Here is a 17724-nt window from a genome sequence, read left to right as displayed (position 1 = left end):
GACACCATCTTTGTCTCTTCAGAGCCAGGAGGGCTTGGGATCATGATAACTTTACAGTGGATCTATTAAAACATGTGACAGACTGGATGTAGGTTAATTATTTCATGTAAGGCCCACAGGTTAATTCTCATATCTCTTTGACATACATCTTCCATAGTCTAACTGCTGCTGGTTTTTGCTCAGAGTGTAATTCTTGTTTAGGATGAGATTTCTAGGATGATTGTATCTCTCTGCCACTGTGTGGAGGTGTTAAACTGGCCTGTGATATATTGTTTGCTGACAGCAGCATAACATTGGCTGTGGTATTGAAGGCAGAGATGAAGGATATATTTATGTTAAGATTAAGGCCTTTAATGACTGCTCCTGAAATTCTTTATTTCTGGAACCATGTGAAGACCAGATGAATGTGACTTTCAGTTGAATCATGACTTAGGGATTGTCCAGAGTCAGCAGCTCTCAGACCTTCATGTACCTTACAGATGCTGCAGTGAGTTTTTCCCTGTGTTTAAGTGCCTATACTGGTCCAACGACATTCTTTGCTTGACAGGTATTTAATTCAAATCTCACTCTTCTAGAGGATATGAGTGTCTTCAAGAGAAGTTCCAGTAATTTGCTCAGGTTAAAAAGAAACAACCAAAAAATACCTATTCAGATACTGCAAATTTGCACGGGTTTCTGACACTTCAGTTGTTTTTCTTCTAGCTTATGTCTCCACAAACCCAATAAAGCATATCTAGAGATGCTTATTTCTGTTATTTATGACCATGTCCATGGCTTTAGTCTCTGCCCTAATTACACACTGTGTTGCTGTTTCAGCTTTGGTGGGGTGATATATTCAGTATTGATGGTAGAAGATGATGGCACATGCAATTGTACAGATGGCCATAATATAAAAATATCAGTTTCTGATTCTCTGTGTGGGCTTTGCTCCATGTCCATTCACTTCTCACTTCTTGATCTGAAGGTCCAGGTCTTTCATTGAAGTGCTTCCTATTCCCATCTCTCTCATTTCAGCAAAGATAAAGAGCTTTGAGAAAAACAATACTGTGTTCCTCATCATCTTCATTCACAGCACTTTCACACAGCATCTCTGAAGTAAATGACTGCATTATAAAGTGCTCATTTATGTTAAGTTGAAAAAAATAAGCAAAGCAAAGAATGTGTCTGTGTGGTTTCTGCTGCTACTGAGGTGGCAGATTGTCACGAGGGCTGAAGACGGCAGCTCACCTGCTGCAAAATGAGGGAGACATCCCATCAGCCAAAGCTCACACTTTGCTTCTCCTCCTGCTCTTTGCTGGAGGTTTCATTACTGTCATTTTGTACACGAATTTTTCATACAAAAATAGCACTTTATAATATCCAGCTTTCAAAAAACCAATTTTCCCCAACTTTTATTGGCTCAAAATATTAGAAAGTTTTGAAATTACTAATAATGCAAAGAAAAAGAGGAACGGAAAATAAAAAGCCCACTTATGTTGTCAAAAGCAGTCCTATCACCTTAACTTTGCACAGAAGGAGAAAATGTTTCTGTCTGGTTTGGCATCAGAGAGGATATTTATTGACCTTTAAATGGAGAAACAGATGGAATGAAAACCTTCTGAATTGCATTGCAATATCTCACTCTTTTTAAGAGGCTGCTTTTAAAAGGGTTAATTTTGTTTTGCGTAAAGCTGCATGGAGAGTTAAATTGACAACCTGGAGACAGGGCGGGTATATATGTGATCCAAACCCATGCCTAAGAAATACAAAATAACCTTTACACAGAGGTGGTCCCTATGAGCTGGATCTTCCTGCCTGGTAGGGCCGGTGCTGCAGTCCTGAGGGTGCTGCTTGGAAGCTGCTGCACGACACAGAAGTAATCTTACTCGAGGAGCAAGAAAACTTTGATTATTCTCCATTTAACAGAAAAAACCTTTTTTATTTACTAATAAAAAACAAGGCCCTTATGCTGAATAGCATTTTAATTTCTCATTAGAGGCAGACTTGCACGTTTAGGGCCACAGTCAGCAAGGTGTTGAGAAGAGTAACTTATTATGGAAGAGTAACAGCTTGCATATTGTTGATTTGGGGGCTATTTCTTCTCTGCACCAAGCAGACCTCCATGGCTAAGTCTTCTCTGGCATAGCGACAGTGCCGTGTTAGGTAACGCAATAGCCTCTACAAACCCAGCCACAAAGTGCTGGAGAGAGAATTCGGTGAGAGGGGACAGTTGGTGGAAGGAGCTTGCAAGCAGGAGTGTGTTAATGTCTGGGCTTGTCTGAGAGCATCTGCTGGGGGGGTCTATATGTGGGACTAAATGATGTGTCATGGGGTTATTGCATTTCTTGACTCTTCCTTTTTTTCTTGTGAGGCCTCTGCTATGGACCAACATCAGAGATCAGAAGCTGGAATAATGGGATGTGCTAGCTGGTAGCTGACCCTCTGACAGGAGCTCAGCACCCCAATCTGTTTGCAGCCTGGGACCCCTCAAAAGATGCTCAGTGGTTCCGGGGGTGGGGAAATGGCAGCGGCAGCCCCGAGGCCAGCGGAGGTGCAGGCGGCTCCGGCGGGGTGTGAGGCATGAGCCACATCCCTCCTGCCCTCTCTTGCTGCAGAGGTCTGAGTGCAGTCAGGAAACAGGGGCTGTTGCTGCTTCACTCCTTCGCAGAAGGCATCCTCTTTGCCCAGGTGTACCATTTAATCCTCACTGGGCAGCACAACGGGACTTTTCAGGCTTTTAAGTGACAGATGTGTTTTCATGCCAGAGGTGTGCAAGGAGCCAGCACATCCTGTACCATAATGTTTTACACCCTGAGGAAGACTGCATCTTTCATGTGCTTTCAGCATCATTTAACAGGCTTTTGAAAGTCAGGTCCTCTAGGAAAATCTGCAACTCACTGGCTGTCCTGGAGTGCAAATGTTTGCTTTGTGGTGCCTACTTTAGAAGCTCTGTTTAATAAGCTAACTGTGTGTTCAGCAATGCATCTACAGCATCCCACTCTGTGCATAAGTTATTCCATTTAAAGGTTGAAATACCTTTTTTTTTGCCTGGTGCAATCTTCATTTCAGCACGGTCTGGAGACTAAAGAGCTGATATTGGTGATGGTGAGGGGAGATACTAACCTCTGCTTTTATAGGATCCATGGGAGGCTGGCTGGGCTGGAAAAGTACATGCATTCATATTTGCAGCACAAAAGCCAGTCTTCCATTTGTTTTATCATTTACACATCTACTCTACAGATCTGTTAAGAAGAATCTGGTCTACAGGGTGAAACAGACACAAGCTGATACAGGGGAAGTAGACATACAGTGTTTGTGAATTGCTCACATAGTCATATTCGAAAAAACACTTCTGCTTAAAATGGTGAACACTGATGACAGCACTGCAAAAAAAGCAGGACAATTTGAAACCAAACTGGCTTCTGTTATTTGAAAGTGACTTCAGCAGAAGAAACCTAGCACATAACATCTTGATGTGTTGTTTTTCAACAGGGAAAACTGTTCTCTGACAGAAATATCATTACACAGTTTCTTGTGGGAACAAATTCTTTCTCATTCTTCATCTTCAATCCTCTGATTTTTAGAGGATAGACCGCAGTGCTTGTTTGCACCATTTCTGTGTACATAGACAATGTAACTAATATATCAAACCATTGTGCTCACTTAAAGCAGAGATGTGCTGTTCAAAACATCTCTTTCTGTTCTAGAAAGGGCATAAAAAATTAATCATTTAACCAATGCAGAAATGGAGAACGCATTATATTTTCCACCAAAAAAAATCATAATTGCACCCATGATTCCTGCTTGTATATGACTGACATGCCACGGGATGCAAAAACTAATAGACTGCTGCTGGTTTACAGAGAGGCAGGCTGCGCTGCGGTTTATGATGGTGCGATAGCTAGCAGTGAAATACAGCCATTACACAGGCTAATACGGTATCTCCTAATTACATAAGCAGTCCTAGAAGAAAATGAGCACCAGAGGAGTGATTATATAGCAGACTACCTTAAATATGCATACAAGAAATGTCTGGGAAAGGATTAAGAGAGTTTATTTTAGAATACAATTAAAAATCTGCCCTAAGAAGAAAAGGGAGTGTCACAGTCGGCTGCCGTGAGCAGGACAACTGCGTAAGCCTCCCGAAAGGCCAGATTTTATGTGCTGGCGGGAAGCATGCTGAGGTGGTATTGCAGAGGTGTCAAGAGCTCTTCTGTGAGGTCTGCATTGCTGCCCTGGCTGGGGGACAGCTCTGGGTGGGCTGTCACCCCTCGGCATGCCCGGTGGCCCTCTCTGGGCACAGCAGCAGTGGGGCACGGGCAGCCCCCACCATGTGCCCACGCCGGTGTCCCCAGCACCATCCCCGCTGCTGAAATGGGACAAAATGTATTGGCAGGGGTCAGTTGGTGTCAACAAGCCCTGGGGAGACACCCATTCCCCATGACAGGGACAAGGACAGCAGGAACCCATCAGAGATGAAACTTTGCCTCCTTGGATCCCTCCCTCATCTAATCCCATCCATCGGTACAACAGCTTCACAATACTTTGGTTTTGTTTCTGGTTCCCTTTTAACACTGGTTTGGTGACTTTCCATTACATAATGATTATAGTTAGGATTGTTAATTAACATAATTAACATTCTTTTTGTTACAACCTCACAGGATTTGGAAGATGTTTAAGAGTAAAATGATTATTGTAACACTCTCTCTTATCCTAACTTGCTAAAACTGTAAGACTTGTCACCAGAAAACTTATTTGGAGATACTCCCTTTACAGCCCTTGAGACTGAAGAAGTGACAATACAGGTAACAACAGAATAGAACTAGACTCTCATTCCTTTTAAGCAGAACTGTAATATAAGATGGCATACACTGCAAAAATAGACCTAAAACTTCAGTTATTCTATGCACGCAGCAGCATGCATACCCACAGTTTTGAAGGGATAAGGGCGATAAGCAGAAAAGATAATCTAAGATGACAGCACCCATAGATTTTGGTAGCATTATTATCACTTCATTTAAGGAACAAAGGACCACTGTTTTTTTTTTTTAGCTGTTTTCTTACTACAACATTAAAATAATTTCTGCATTTAGCTTCTGTATGAAAGGAAACATGAAGTGGGTCACTTGCCCATGTTGACTACTGCTCACAAACACATTAGAAATCTGCCCTTCCTAGTGAATAAAGGACCAGATATATTACAGCCAGGAAACCAGATAACCAAGCATTTAAAGTCTATTATGTTTGTTTTGCTTTGTTTTTAGAAGAAAACAAACCAGACTTACTGAATGATACTGTATTTTCAAAGCATTTACGAAATCAAAATGTCAGTGCTGTATTTTAATTTAAACTGCCTAAAAATGGAATTTTAACTCCTAAATGAAGCCTCATTACCTCAGTTTTCTGTGCAGTGGCATTCCCTCTGTACAACAGTTTGCATTCACAGCTGATTTTAATATTAACCTCACAGTACCAGTTCCAGTAAATTTGAGCACTTCAACAGAAATTGTGCTTTGAAGATAAGAGCCCTCTGTAATCTCAGTTTTCTCTCCTTAGTTTAGAAATAGTGCCATATGATTATTTTTACTACATTTTTTATTATTTCCCCTATCTTGTGGTTGTTCTTTATGCAGCAATGCTACTTGTGCTGAGGCAGATAATCCAAGAATGTGAAAGCGGTTGGAAAAGAACTGCAAAACCACAGTAACGCTCAGTTTCAGGGTAAAACAACTGGCAGCAGCATCTTTGGCTAAATTAACAGCATGCACCTCACCCAAGCTGAAGTTGCTACTATATAACATACCTGATAATGCATTAATACATGCATGATGTAATCGTATATTTCTCCAGCAAGTCGGTTTTCTGGTCTCCAGGGAATAATAACAAACTGAATTCCTAGTAAGGGCACCAGGATTAAAGTGGCTCTGACAGCTTTCATATACATGTTGGACTCGGCACGGTGGGTATCTCTTAGCTTTGTCACCAAAACTCGGACAATGTTAAGCAAAAAGAAAAAATTGACCTGCAAAAGCAAAGCCGTTATAGGTGAAAGCACTCAAATTAAACAGACATTCAACATAAAAATGCAGACCACATAAATGGCAGTAAAATGTAACTTTGTAGCTTTATCGTAGCTCATAATGGGCAGCTCCTCGGGAGTCAGGCCTGGGAAAGTACCTTGAATGTCTTCAGAAAAGAGATGTCAGGCTGCTCTACAGGCTTCCCTTAGGAAGCCTGCATGGATGTTTCAGGCAGGCAGGGTTCAGGTCTAGGAATCACTGGGTGTTTTGACACTGATGTGGGCAAATTTAGGATTTCCAGGGAACAATTAATCTCATTTTTATGCTAAAGTTTAAACAGGATGGATGAATTGTCCCCTAGGAGTAACCATGTTTCTCTTCTGAGTCTGAAGGTCACCTAAGTATCTTGCTTCAGTCCGCACTGAAGATGTCTGCAGCCAGGTGAGACAAAACCCAGCATGTCCCTGGGTGTATGGGACCTCTGGAGGCACAAGACCTTTCTGAGGAACGTGCTGCAGCTTACATGGGCCAATACTTCAGGCTTGTGTATGAGCAGGGAGACAAGGCTGCTCCTGAGAAAAACCTAGGCTACTCCTTGCCTCCGACAGATACGCTGGTACACTACCCACAGGGAGAAGTTAACATGTGCTGGCTCAGGGCAGAAACACCAGACACTTCACAAAGTTTTGCCTCTGACCCTTATGGTCTGCTGTGCCAAGCAGGTCAGCATCTCATCTCAGTCATTGCTGGAAATCCGATTCCAGCTGTGGGTGCTCAGCACACAGAAACCTGATATTGACTCTGGCTTCACAGAGGACTCCTGGTGGGATGTGCTGAGAGCCGGTGAAGGAACAGGGAGGGCAGCCCCAGGCTGATAATAAGCCCAGGGGGTACCCTGTGGACATCCTAAGTATCATAGACCTTCTCTCTCTTCAGTGTACCCAGATCACTCTTTCCCACTCTGTTACAATACTATCAGGCACCTATGCTTCTGAACTTCAACAGACCTTTTTTCAGATTATTTTTGTTAAATAAGTATGTAAGTTGCATAACTTACATTTATATTTTAATAGCCCAAATTCCATAGATATATGAGAAAATTCAGTTGAATCTTTCAGAATAATAAAACATGACTCAGTAAGTTTAGTAAAGCATTTCATCACTTCTTAACTACTGAGAGACCTTTCAACTGTTTTACATTTCTGCTCCACTGGAAAAAAAAATAATAAATGACTTCTGAGATCCTATTCAGCATTAAATCTAAACCTTATTCTCCATCCTGCTCTGACTTCACTCACTCTGCTTAACCTTCACTTTTAGAATTTCTGGAAGTAACTGTGAAAAGTGGAAAAAAGACTTTACAAAGGTAAAAATCCTCAGCTCCTCTGAGTCAGTCTGTCACTATGAGATTTTTGTAGCAAATCATCCAGGACATTCTGTAGACACTGACATCTTCACAAGAAAATAAGACTGGAAATGGCATAAGCACAAGCCAGAAATTATAATGCCTTATTTTGAAAACAGTTAAAGATTGCCCCTTTTCCATAAAAAAACAGTCCCTCCTTTTTTCTTTGTGGCTAAGATGTACAGACTTGGAGCATGGTGATAAAAATAAAGGTTGAATGGCCTCTCCTAGAAGTTAGTTGGCATTACAGCAGCAGAAATAATCAAGATTGAACCAGTAAAGCCACAACAGATGTAATTCTATGGGAACAGCAGACTATCTATACGGCAGGGAGGAATGGGCTGCTTCACATTGCTGATGTGGAAGACTGCTTCTCAAGAAAGGGTAGAAAGATTTTCAGGTTTTTCAGCTATTAGACAAACAGTTGTTTCTTTATTCAAAGGTGTTCCCTGTATTCACCACCCTACTATTTGACCTCCGAGGTAATTACTGCAGGTATGTCCATGCAGATGTTTGCAAGCAAGAGACAGTTCAAAAGCTGAAAGTGCATCCTGGGTGATACACTGAGGTGAGCCTGGGGCTTGGGTTGAATAAAACCCTTTGTGCACCTTTCAGGAAGGTCAGCGTTACCGTGCCAAACGGCACCGCTGGCATATAACACGCTGTATGTATATACATCACCGAGCTGCACTTTGAATCTTGTCCTCCTAGTCAGACAGCCCAGTCCAGTCTCTTCCCTGGGCTAGTTTAGCTCCCTGCCTTTGGTCCATACCATTTCAGTGACCAGTAAAACTCGTGCTGAATGACCAGCCTGCACTCAGCTCACCCCAGCTAAGGCACAGCTGAATGTCTCATCGATGTCACATAAATGCAGGATATTTGTCACAAATAAGTTACGCTGGGACAGAGTGACTGCCCTGATTTTCAAAAGCAGTTAGTGATTCTGTTTGCCTCAAAATCTGATTCTTTACTGAGAGGTCACTTTACAGGACTTGTTTGTGAAAAGTATTGAGAACCTGTCCTTGTAACACTAAGCAGAGAAAACCTCTAGCTACTTCTGAGTTTTGACCAAAATACTTAAAGTACAGAAACTTCTATTCTATACAGGTTAGCAGCATTTCTAAAATAATTATTAAACTGTTGATAGTAAATAATATTCTTACCAATAAAGCTGCCATGACAGGTCCATGAACAATATAGAGCAAGTGCGTGTCAACACTCATCCAGCAGCTGGAGGAGAAATACACCATTAAAATTTATTATTAACTCAAATCAAATGTGTTACACAGTTAAATAATGCTAAGTTCCTTCAAAACCAGAAATGCTACTCACTTGTCATTGAAGTATTTGGCTCTTGCAACAGCATGAATAGATGCTGGCACTAAAGGGAACCCTGAAACAATTAAATTGATGTATCAGTCTTGGTATTTTTTTAGCTTGAATTTCATGTGTCACACAGACTAATAACATCTCTTGTCCATAAAACACATGTATGTGAAATCACAGCGTTCAGGAAAGAACTGCAATCCCATTTCACTCAGGGCCCTGGCATTATCTTGATGGTGAGATGCAAAAGGGAATACTGCTAAGGCAGGCCAAAAGGAGAAGCAAAGCCCAGGGGCCACGCTCTCCTGAGGCGTCCCAAGGCTGCTGCCAGGCTCCCTGCGCTGCTGCGGCTTGTGCAGGGAAGGGCGTGAGAAGGCAGTGTGGGAAGGAGGCAGGGATCAGTCGGTTCTCAGCAGAGTATTCCCTGGGGAAACCAGGGACACTTGATAAAATCAGGCAAAACACTGTTGAGCAAGAGAGAGGCACGTTAACTCACATGCCACATTATGGAGCAATAAACAACAGAGTGAAGAGTTGTTCTTTTGGAGCCTATGGCAAGAGAAAATGTTTGGAGCCAGGAGTTTTCTGGGGGATGGGGATTTGGGATATACTCTGCAGGTTCCCAGGCTCTGTGCAGCCAAGCTCACCCCACCCCATGCAGCTTTATCTCAGCAGGGAGTGGAGCTGTGGATACCATAAAGCCACATCTCCTGACTTATCTGTGAAGCCTCAGGGAGGCCACTGCTGACAGGGAGCTGATGGGAGCAAATTCGCATCAGGTCAAAGGCTCGGTAACATGCCATGCTTAACCAACTGGAAACCTCAAATTCTTATTTCCAGCCTAACATTAGGAGCAACAATCTGGTCCACTCCTGTCCATCTTCCTTTAGCTTACTTGTACATTGCTTCCCTCTCCAATAGGCTAGAAACCTGGAATTGTAGAGTCCGCACGATAACACTGACCCCAGTTTGTACAACCTTGCACATACAGACAGCTGGCCAGTGGGGAGATGCCTTGTCACAGAATCACAGAATCAATCAGGTTGGAAGAGACCTCTGGGATCATCGAGTCCAACCATTGCCCTGACACCACCATGTCAACTAGACCATGGCACTAAGTGCCATGGCCAGTCTTTTCTTAAACACAGCCAGAGGTGGTGACTCCACCACCTCCCTGGGCAGCCCGTTCCAATGTCTAATGACCCTTTCTGAGAAGAAATGCTTCCTAATGTCTAACCTGAACCTCCCCTGGCAAAGCTTGAGGCTATGCCCTCTTGTCCTAGCGCTAGTTGCCCAGGAGAAGAGGCCAACTCCCACTTCACTACAACCTCCCTTCAGGTAGTTGTAGACTGCAATAAGGTCACCTCGGAGCCTCCTCTTCTCCAGGCTAAACAACCCCAGCTCCCTCAGCCGTTCCTCGCAGGTCAGACCCTCCAGACCCTTCACCAGCTTGGTCACCCTCCTCTGGACTCGCTCCAACACCTCAACATCTTTCTTGAAGTGCGGGGCCCAGAACTGGACACAGGATTCAAGGTGCGGCCTCACCAGTGCCCAGTACAGAGGGACGATCACTTCCCTAGACCGGCTGGCTACACTATTCCTAATAGAGGTCAGGATGCCATTGGCCTTCTTGGCCACCTGGGCATACTGCTGGCTCATGTTTAGCCAGCTGTCGATCAGCACCCCCAGGTCTCTTTCTACCGCACCGCTTTCTGGCCACTCTTCCCCCAGCCTGGAGAGCTGCATGGGGTCGTTGTGGCCAAAGTGTAAGACCCGTCACTTGTTCCTGTCGAACCTCATGCCGTTGGTCTTGGCCCATCTATCTAACCTGTCCAGATCCCTCTGTAGGGCCTTCCTACCCTCCAGCATATTGACACTCCCACCCACCTTGGTGGCATCTGCAAATTTACTGAGGGTGCGCTCAATCCCTATGTCTAGATCATCTATACAGATATTGAACAGCACCGGCCCCAGAAATGAGCCCCGGGGAACACCGCTAGCGACCGGCCGCCAGTTGGACCATTCACCACCACTCTCTGGGCTCGGCCATCCAGCCGGTTTTTAACCCGTCGAAGAGTCCACCCATCCAAGCCCGGGCAGCCAGTTTGTCGAGGAGGATGCTGTGGGAGACAGTGTCGAATGCCTTACTGAAGTCTACATAGACTACATCCACAGCCCTGCCCTCATCTGCTAAGCGGGTCACTTTGGCATAGAAGGAGATCAGGTTGGTCAAGCAGGACCTGCCTTTCATGAATCCATGTTGGCTGGCCCTGATGCCCCAATTGTCCTGCATGGGCCATGTAATGGCACTCAGGATGATCTGTTCCATCATCTTGCCTTGTCTGTCCTGTGCAAAGAGCTTTGTGGACACCTTTAGTGTTACTGCTGCCTGCTCCCTACAAACCATGGATGTTTCTTCTGAGCTTTGGATATTCTACAGTTATAAACAAAAATGTATGAAAATGTCCTGCTGATACCATGATTAGTCACAGACGGAAGAATGTGGCTCCTTGTTTCTTCGGGTGTTAGTGATTTCATAAACACTTTTAGAAGAGACAGAGAATCCTTAGCCAAATTCTCGGGAAGCCTTACCTCAGAGCACAGGCCAGCCAAGGCTGGAGTGAGAATAAGGTCAAAAAAGTATGTACATACGACACACTGCTGTCTCGAGGTATCTTTAAGCAACAGCTACCTACTCTACTGCCAAAAAAAGTTCTTACTGCAGTTTATCTTGGGACGATAATACAGCTGTGGGAGAACAAACTGGATTGCCTTCTCCTTTATATATTGTTAGAAAATGATTACTTGGCCTCTGGCTGCAGAATGCCTTTTTTTGGGTGGTGATGCATGGTAGGACAACAAAAAGTTCAGAACAGAAAGAAAGGAGCTTCTAACCTCAGGGTGAGTTTATGGGATTGACAGCTTGAGAAAATCCTTTTGATTTGAAAACGGAGCAAGTCTGGGCCAGTTTTGTTGACAAATAGATTGAAGTGCAATTTTTAAGGGGCCTTTCTGTAATAGCAAAAAGTCTGCATCTGAAAGCTCTGGCCTGGAGTATTGTGAGTGCTCCATATGATGCCAAGGGACCTTTTTCTTCTGCTAAATGCATTAGCTTAGAATATTTGGCTCGACAAACTCACAAGCAAAACTTAAAAACGCGACGGAAAGTTTTCATTGCAGGGTAAGAAGTTCATGACTGTCTACGGCTCAAATTTCCAGTTACAGGCTGGCCCATAAGGCTAGATGTTGCTCTTGCCTTGTAAAGGGCCAACAGGCAGAGAGGCAATGAGAAGTGGAGCACCAGAAGGCCTGTTGGGTTTTGGTGCACAACATGTATCACTCCAGGGGTCCCACCTACATGTGGTGAGCAGTGAGCAACGTAGAAAAGGTCTCACCCCAGCCATCCCAGGAAAAGGTATGACATATTCCTTTAGGTCATGCCAGGACCTTTATGGCACAGACTGGCAGTTATTCTTAATTGTATTTCCAGTTGAATTTGGAAGGCAATCTGTTTCAGCACTGTCCAAACAAATGATTCGCTTTTCACTTTTATGTGGATGGAGCTGCCTGAAGCAGTCAGAGTAGACTGCAGCTGGATGCACACATTTGATACTGTTTTCTTGCCCTGCATACGGCTGATTTCCTGACCCAGTGAAACAATAACAAATGAAAAACGACATTCCCAGCAGCAGTTCCCAGAGCAGGGGTCACCTGAAGGCATCAGCCTTGAAATACATCTGTCCGTGTCAGATTCCATTCAATCGTCTCAAACCTGTTGCAGAAGTGTTTTATATTTGGTCAGATTTTTATTCTTCTTACAAACCTATTTTACAGAAGTCATTAGTGATTTTTCCAAATAAAATAATCTAGATCTTCTTGCATAGGGATCAGTTATAACAACGAATAATGAGTATATTCATCTTGCGTTGTACATTCACATTGATCTTTTGAATTGTAATTCAGAGCACAACCTGCTCTGGTTGCTCTGCATTGCCCTTTGGAGAAATGTATCTCTCTCCACTGATTAACATAGCTGGATGTTTAAAGTTAGACTGTGTGACTACTGCTTCTGGAATCAGTGGAATTACACTGATTTATGCAAACTTAAGGGTGGCCACACAGTCCTAATTAGATCATTTTGCTATTAATGATTTCTGCCTTTGTTAGGAGATGATAACTAATACTTTTTTCGGGTGGAAATATTCATCTAGTTTCATTAAAAAGGTTGCAGACTTCATAGTCAATGAGTTGTGTCCATTGTTATTAACCTTTTCCTTCTCAAGGTATCATCACCCCACTACCACAGCCACCACCCTATTTATTTTTTGAGCAATGCTGCAGATACTGATGAGTCCCTTATCAGATAACTTCACTGAATTATCCACCATGATGCTAGTGCTGTTCTCAGCATATTACAGCTAGCTCATAAGCTTTCACTGCAGGCTAGCTGTCTCAGTTGCATTAAATTGCACTGCCTAAATTGAATGTCACCTGAAAGAAATACGTTTATGACCATTTTCCTCCTGCATAATTGGATATGGAATGACACTATTTTGGGAAGGTTTATGCTGCAAGACATGAAAATGGCACGGAAATGTTTAAAATGACTCTTCACATAGGGCTGCTATTTCAAAAGCAGAGCCCTATCAGACTTCGTATATTCAAATATTCTGAATTATGAAAACTTTGTGATAGCACCGTTGCTTGCTCCAAGAGGGCTCAGCTATTTGGACTGACAGACAGTCCAGAAACCTTGACTCAGTTTAGGGTTCTTCAGGAAGGTTGTCTTAATTTCAGAGCTGATGATGTTCCACATACTTTGAATTCCAACAGCAGGACAGGTGCCTGTCTTCTCAGAAAAGATGCCATTCTCATAAGAAAAAAGGGTGCATGATGGCATTCTCATAAAAAAAAAAAAAAACCCAGAAGATGAGATCTTCCATGCCTGGAAGCACATAGAGGACACTAAGACTTATACCATAAGAGGAAAGTAAGTTACCAGGCTCTTAAATGAAAATCCAAATAGAGGAAGAATAACTTTCCACTTTGATGTTACTGTCTATTTAGGACCTGATATTGGATGCCTAACTAGTGGTTGAAGTAAGAGTTTTAGAATTCTTCAGAACAGTCAGAACTGGGTCATTTTTCTCCAATTCAATGCATTCCTAATTTTCTTTGTTTAAGCAGTAGGGCTATTTTTATTTCCCTGCTGTAAATGAAATCATGTTCAACAAGTATAACACCTCAAAGCGGATGGAAAATACAGAGTAAATTCGTCTGCTTCAGACCAGGATTGCAAGAGCTGAATGCAAGTGAACATCCCTTAGTGCAGATAAAGGTCCACCATTTGCTGCTTAGCTGCACCTGTGGTTTCAAAATATGGGGAGTGGCTCACAACAAACTGGAATGAGGCCAGAGGTTCATGGTTCCCAAACTGGGAAAAAGTTCTTGATGCTGATTTTCTGTCAACACTGATGTGGACTGGATTTACAATAGTGATTTCAATGTGAAACAGACTGCACTTCACTGTAACATATTGGTTGTATTTATCTCAGCCCTGAGAGCAGAGCAGTTATCTACTCCTGTGTAGGTAAAGTTGTATATTTTCCTTTAAAACAACATCTGCCAAAGTATATCTGGTACTGGTTTCAGTTCCAGAGAAATTCTGGTTCCTCTTTCTATGTGCTGTGTTTTATTCACTTTGGGAGACACAGATACTGATTTTCCTCCTTTTCATGCCAGAATAAATATACTGTTACAGGTACTGTCACAGATTAATATTTTTGTATATAAAGTGACAAAATTAGACAAGTTCTGTTCAGACAAGAGATGTGCTTGGATAGAAATCTACTTCTCTCCCAAAGCTTTGCTTAACAAAACTTAAGCATTTCTTTCATCAAATCACAAGATGCAGGAAATAATGAATACTGACTCCTGCTGATTTTTCTAAGTCTCTAGGCCCATCGAAATAAATGCACTCAAATTTAGGACCCAAGAACTCAATCTTAAGCTATGATCTAGGGGTATAAATACAACAATTCAGGTGTGTAAGTGCTGGAAGTATTCAAACACCTGAAAGAATTGACCATCTTGCTACAAGTTATACATACCCCAGCCCAAGAGGTAATACCAGTGTAAACGCTGCTCTTCAGCGAACACTGCCACCACAATCAACGTGTGAAGATAAATGCCTTCGCAGAGCATCCAGAAGTAGTTGCAGCCCAACATGTACTGGTGAAAGAATTGCAGCACTTTGCAGCTCACCTGTTAGACAAATGAGATAACATCACACACTTGACCAGCATTTTGCATTTAAGCAGGCCAAGACAAATGTTCCTGCTAGGCTAGAAGAAAGCAATGTGCAACAAAAATCCCCGGCTCTTGCTGGGTTTGTTCAGCACCTATCAGTGACAGGGATTTTAAACTTTTATAAATGAAATGAATGGAACAAAACAGCCCTCACAAAATAAAAAAAAATGTATGATAACAGCACTCCAAAAAGTACCACATAACAAAAAATCCGCTTCAAAATCTGATGTTTTTTAGAACTGAAACAAGCAACTTGCTTTAGATGTACAAAAGGCTTTGAAGAAGACAGTAACTTAGAGCTTCAGTTTGGGTGATTTCTTTTACTTTTGAACAAACTTTTCTAAGGTTTGTTCAGCTCTCCCATCCGAGCCGGAATGACTCACTCTTTAAACTGCACCCAGCTCTGAACTCACTCCTTCAGGAAGGGCAGGTGCTGTTGGCAGTGGAGATTTTTTTGGTAGGGTATCAGGGATACTGGCTTCGCCTCTTTGTGAGAAGACAGCTTTATTTTATTTTGTCCAAATAACAACGTGACACATTAAGCTAAATAGAACCAGTGAAGCTGGGAAGTGGCTCCCGCCTGTGGCTGAGATGGGGTTGCAGACATAGAGCTTGACAAGAGACTGTGGCTTTGAGATGCTGGGAAGTGGTGGGCAGACGGTGGAGGGAAGTGTGTCCCATCCACTACCAGAGAGCCAACTGGTGCAGGACAATGCTGTCCCTCTTCTGAGAGGCTCTCATGTCCATCCGCCTCGCTGGAGAGGGCACTGAGGTCCTCCACATGGGCTTCCATGCCAACCGCACCCAGGAGGGCCAGGAAGAGCAGGAGGGCACTGCTGTGCTGGCGAAGACCCACTGTTCCTCGGGGAGCACCACATGCTACTTGGAAATCGAAGGTCACAGCAGTGATGGCAAAGTGACAGTCATCATCTGTGGCCGCAGGAAAATACGCCTTCCCCTTAACTTCTGCAGAAGTTTTCCAAGCTGACTACCTGGGCTGTAAGAGATGTCTTTAGGATTTACTTGTGTCTTTAAAAAGACATTTTGGCAGTTCAGCAGGTAGAGGATTGCACGTTCTGTGTCCGTCTGAGGGACTCAGACTGCCCCTCTGGACCAGAAAAGCTTGCTAGCCCCCCAGTGCACCCCCTTCTGTTGCTGAAAAACACTCCCAAAGCAATTGCCCAAACATGTGCACTTAGTTCTGCTTCAATATTTACAGTGCAGCTTGGTGCTCATGAAAATATAGGATTATTGATAGGTTAGGATATAGGATTCTGACAGGACTAATTTGAAGGATTGACTTTTATTTTTATTTTGGGTGATTCATTTTTTCTGCTCACTGCGCAGGGCAGAGCACAGTCACATCTTTTTTCCACATTGTGTCTGAACAGTTCTTACAAAGTATGCCAAAAAAGGGCTGTATAGTAGTTTGAAAAGGTTAAAAAAAAGAAAAAGGAAGAAGTATTTGCTCCTTTTTTCTGTTGGCAAATGTGTTTATTAAGGTTCTTAAATTATCCTTCGACTGTTTTTCACAGGTCCGGGTCAATATGTTTCTTGCCTTGTTCCCTCGCCTGTGCTCTATGCAGCTGCCCAGCTGGTGGCTGGCCTTTCTCCATTCTCCCCTTATTGATCACCTGTCCCTGCAAGAGCTGCCTTGACTGACACGCGCTTCCCAAAGGCTACATACACATTCAGGCGGCACCTCCCTGACATTAGCCAGCTACCCTGACCTCTAAAAAGTCAGCAAACTTTCTGAGCCATCACAGCAGTTTTCCAGCCAGGTTTGATAAAATCTGCCACGTCCCAGGTTTGGGCTGGGCCAGCCCCACACTCCCCTGTGGGGATCTCCACAGAGGATCTGCAGGGCAGGGGGCCAACCCGAGAGCCTGAGGCATCGTTTTCCCGATGTCTCTGGCAGGACCAACTTGGGGTGCCTGCACATTGCACGCAGGCTGTTACTGCTCCTGCCAGTGCCAAAGTCACCCCAGATTTCCATCCAGCCACCGGCGCTCCGGGAACGGTCTCGTGCTGCAGCCCTTCAGAGGGGAGCAGAGCACAGCCAGTGAGTTCTGCAACAAAATCCACGGCACGTCCTCAAACACTTGCCATCTTAACTTAATGCTTTCATCATTTCATATCACCAAACTGAAAGGGAGACGACCCCAGAGTATCCTTGCCTCTCTTTGCCAGCTGTTTGCACTGTTCACTGACGCTCCAAGCAGAGACCAACCGAACCCATCTTCCATTTGAACTAAACCAGTCTTTGCTGGAACTTTTATCTGTAGCTCAAAGAAATGCACACACAGAAAGCACACTGCCTGAGAACTACATACCTAAACTTCATTCACTTAATTTCCTCAACATTTATTTCTTTCCTCTACCCTCCATGTGATCTATCACTTGTGGCTTTAAAAATGAAATCATATACCTATCTTTTAGAGTAATGGCCATGCAGACAGCTCATGACTCTTTTGAGGAATTTAATCACTTTCTATGCAATAAGTTAAAGAAGTAAGAATACCATTGGCAAAGCATGAATTATGGGTGTGATTAGTACTTCAATCCGTATTACATTAATTTGAGAATGAATCTGAAAAAGTTAGCATAAAGAGGTTAAGCACAACAATGCATTGAGATGAATTATGTTAAATTCATATTAATCAAACTACAGCAAAAATCAGTCTT

General features: G+C 43.3%; 1 protein-coding gene across 1 annotated transcript in view; it reads right to left on the bottom strand.

Annotated features, from left to right (window-relative positions):
- CALCR (calcitonin receptor) overlaps positions 1-17724 on the bottom strand; it is a 79980-nt gene that overhangs the window by 15151 nt on the left and 47105 nt on the right. Inside the window, exons 7-10 of the mRNA XM_068405399.1 lie at positions 14841-14994; positions 8737-8797; positions 8568-8634; positions 5783-6001 (exon numbers count right to left, since the gene is read on the bottom strand). Coding sequence (XP_068261500.1) covers positions 5783-6001; positions 8568-8634; positions 8737-8797; positions 14841-14994 — 501 coding nt within the window. The remainder of the gene's footprint in view (positions 1-5782; positions 6002-8567; positions 8635-8736; positions 8798-14840; positions 14995-17724) is intronic.

This window comes from Nyctibius grandis, chromosome 7 (assembly GCF_013368605.1).
Source record: "Nyctibius grandis isolate bNycGra1 chromosome 7, bNycGra1.pri, whole genome shotgun sequence".
In the NCBI taxonomy this organism is placed as follows: Eukaryota; Metazoa; Chordata; class Aves; order Nyctibiiformes; family Nyctibiidae; genus Nyctibius; species Nyctibius grandis.
This window is presented reverse-complemented; position numbering and strand designations above follow the sequence as displayed.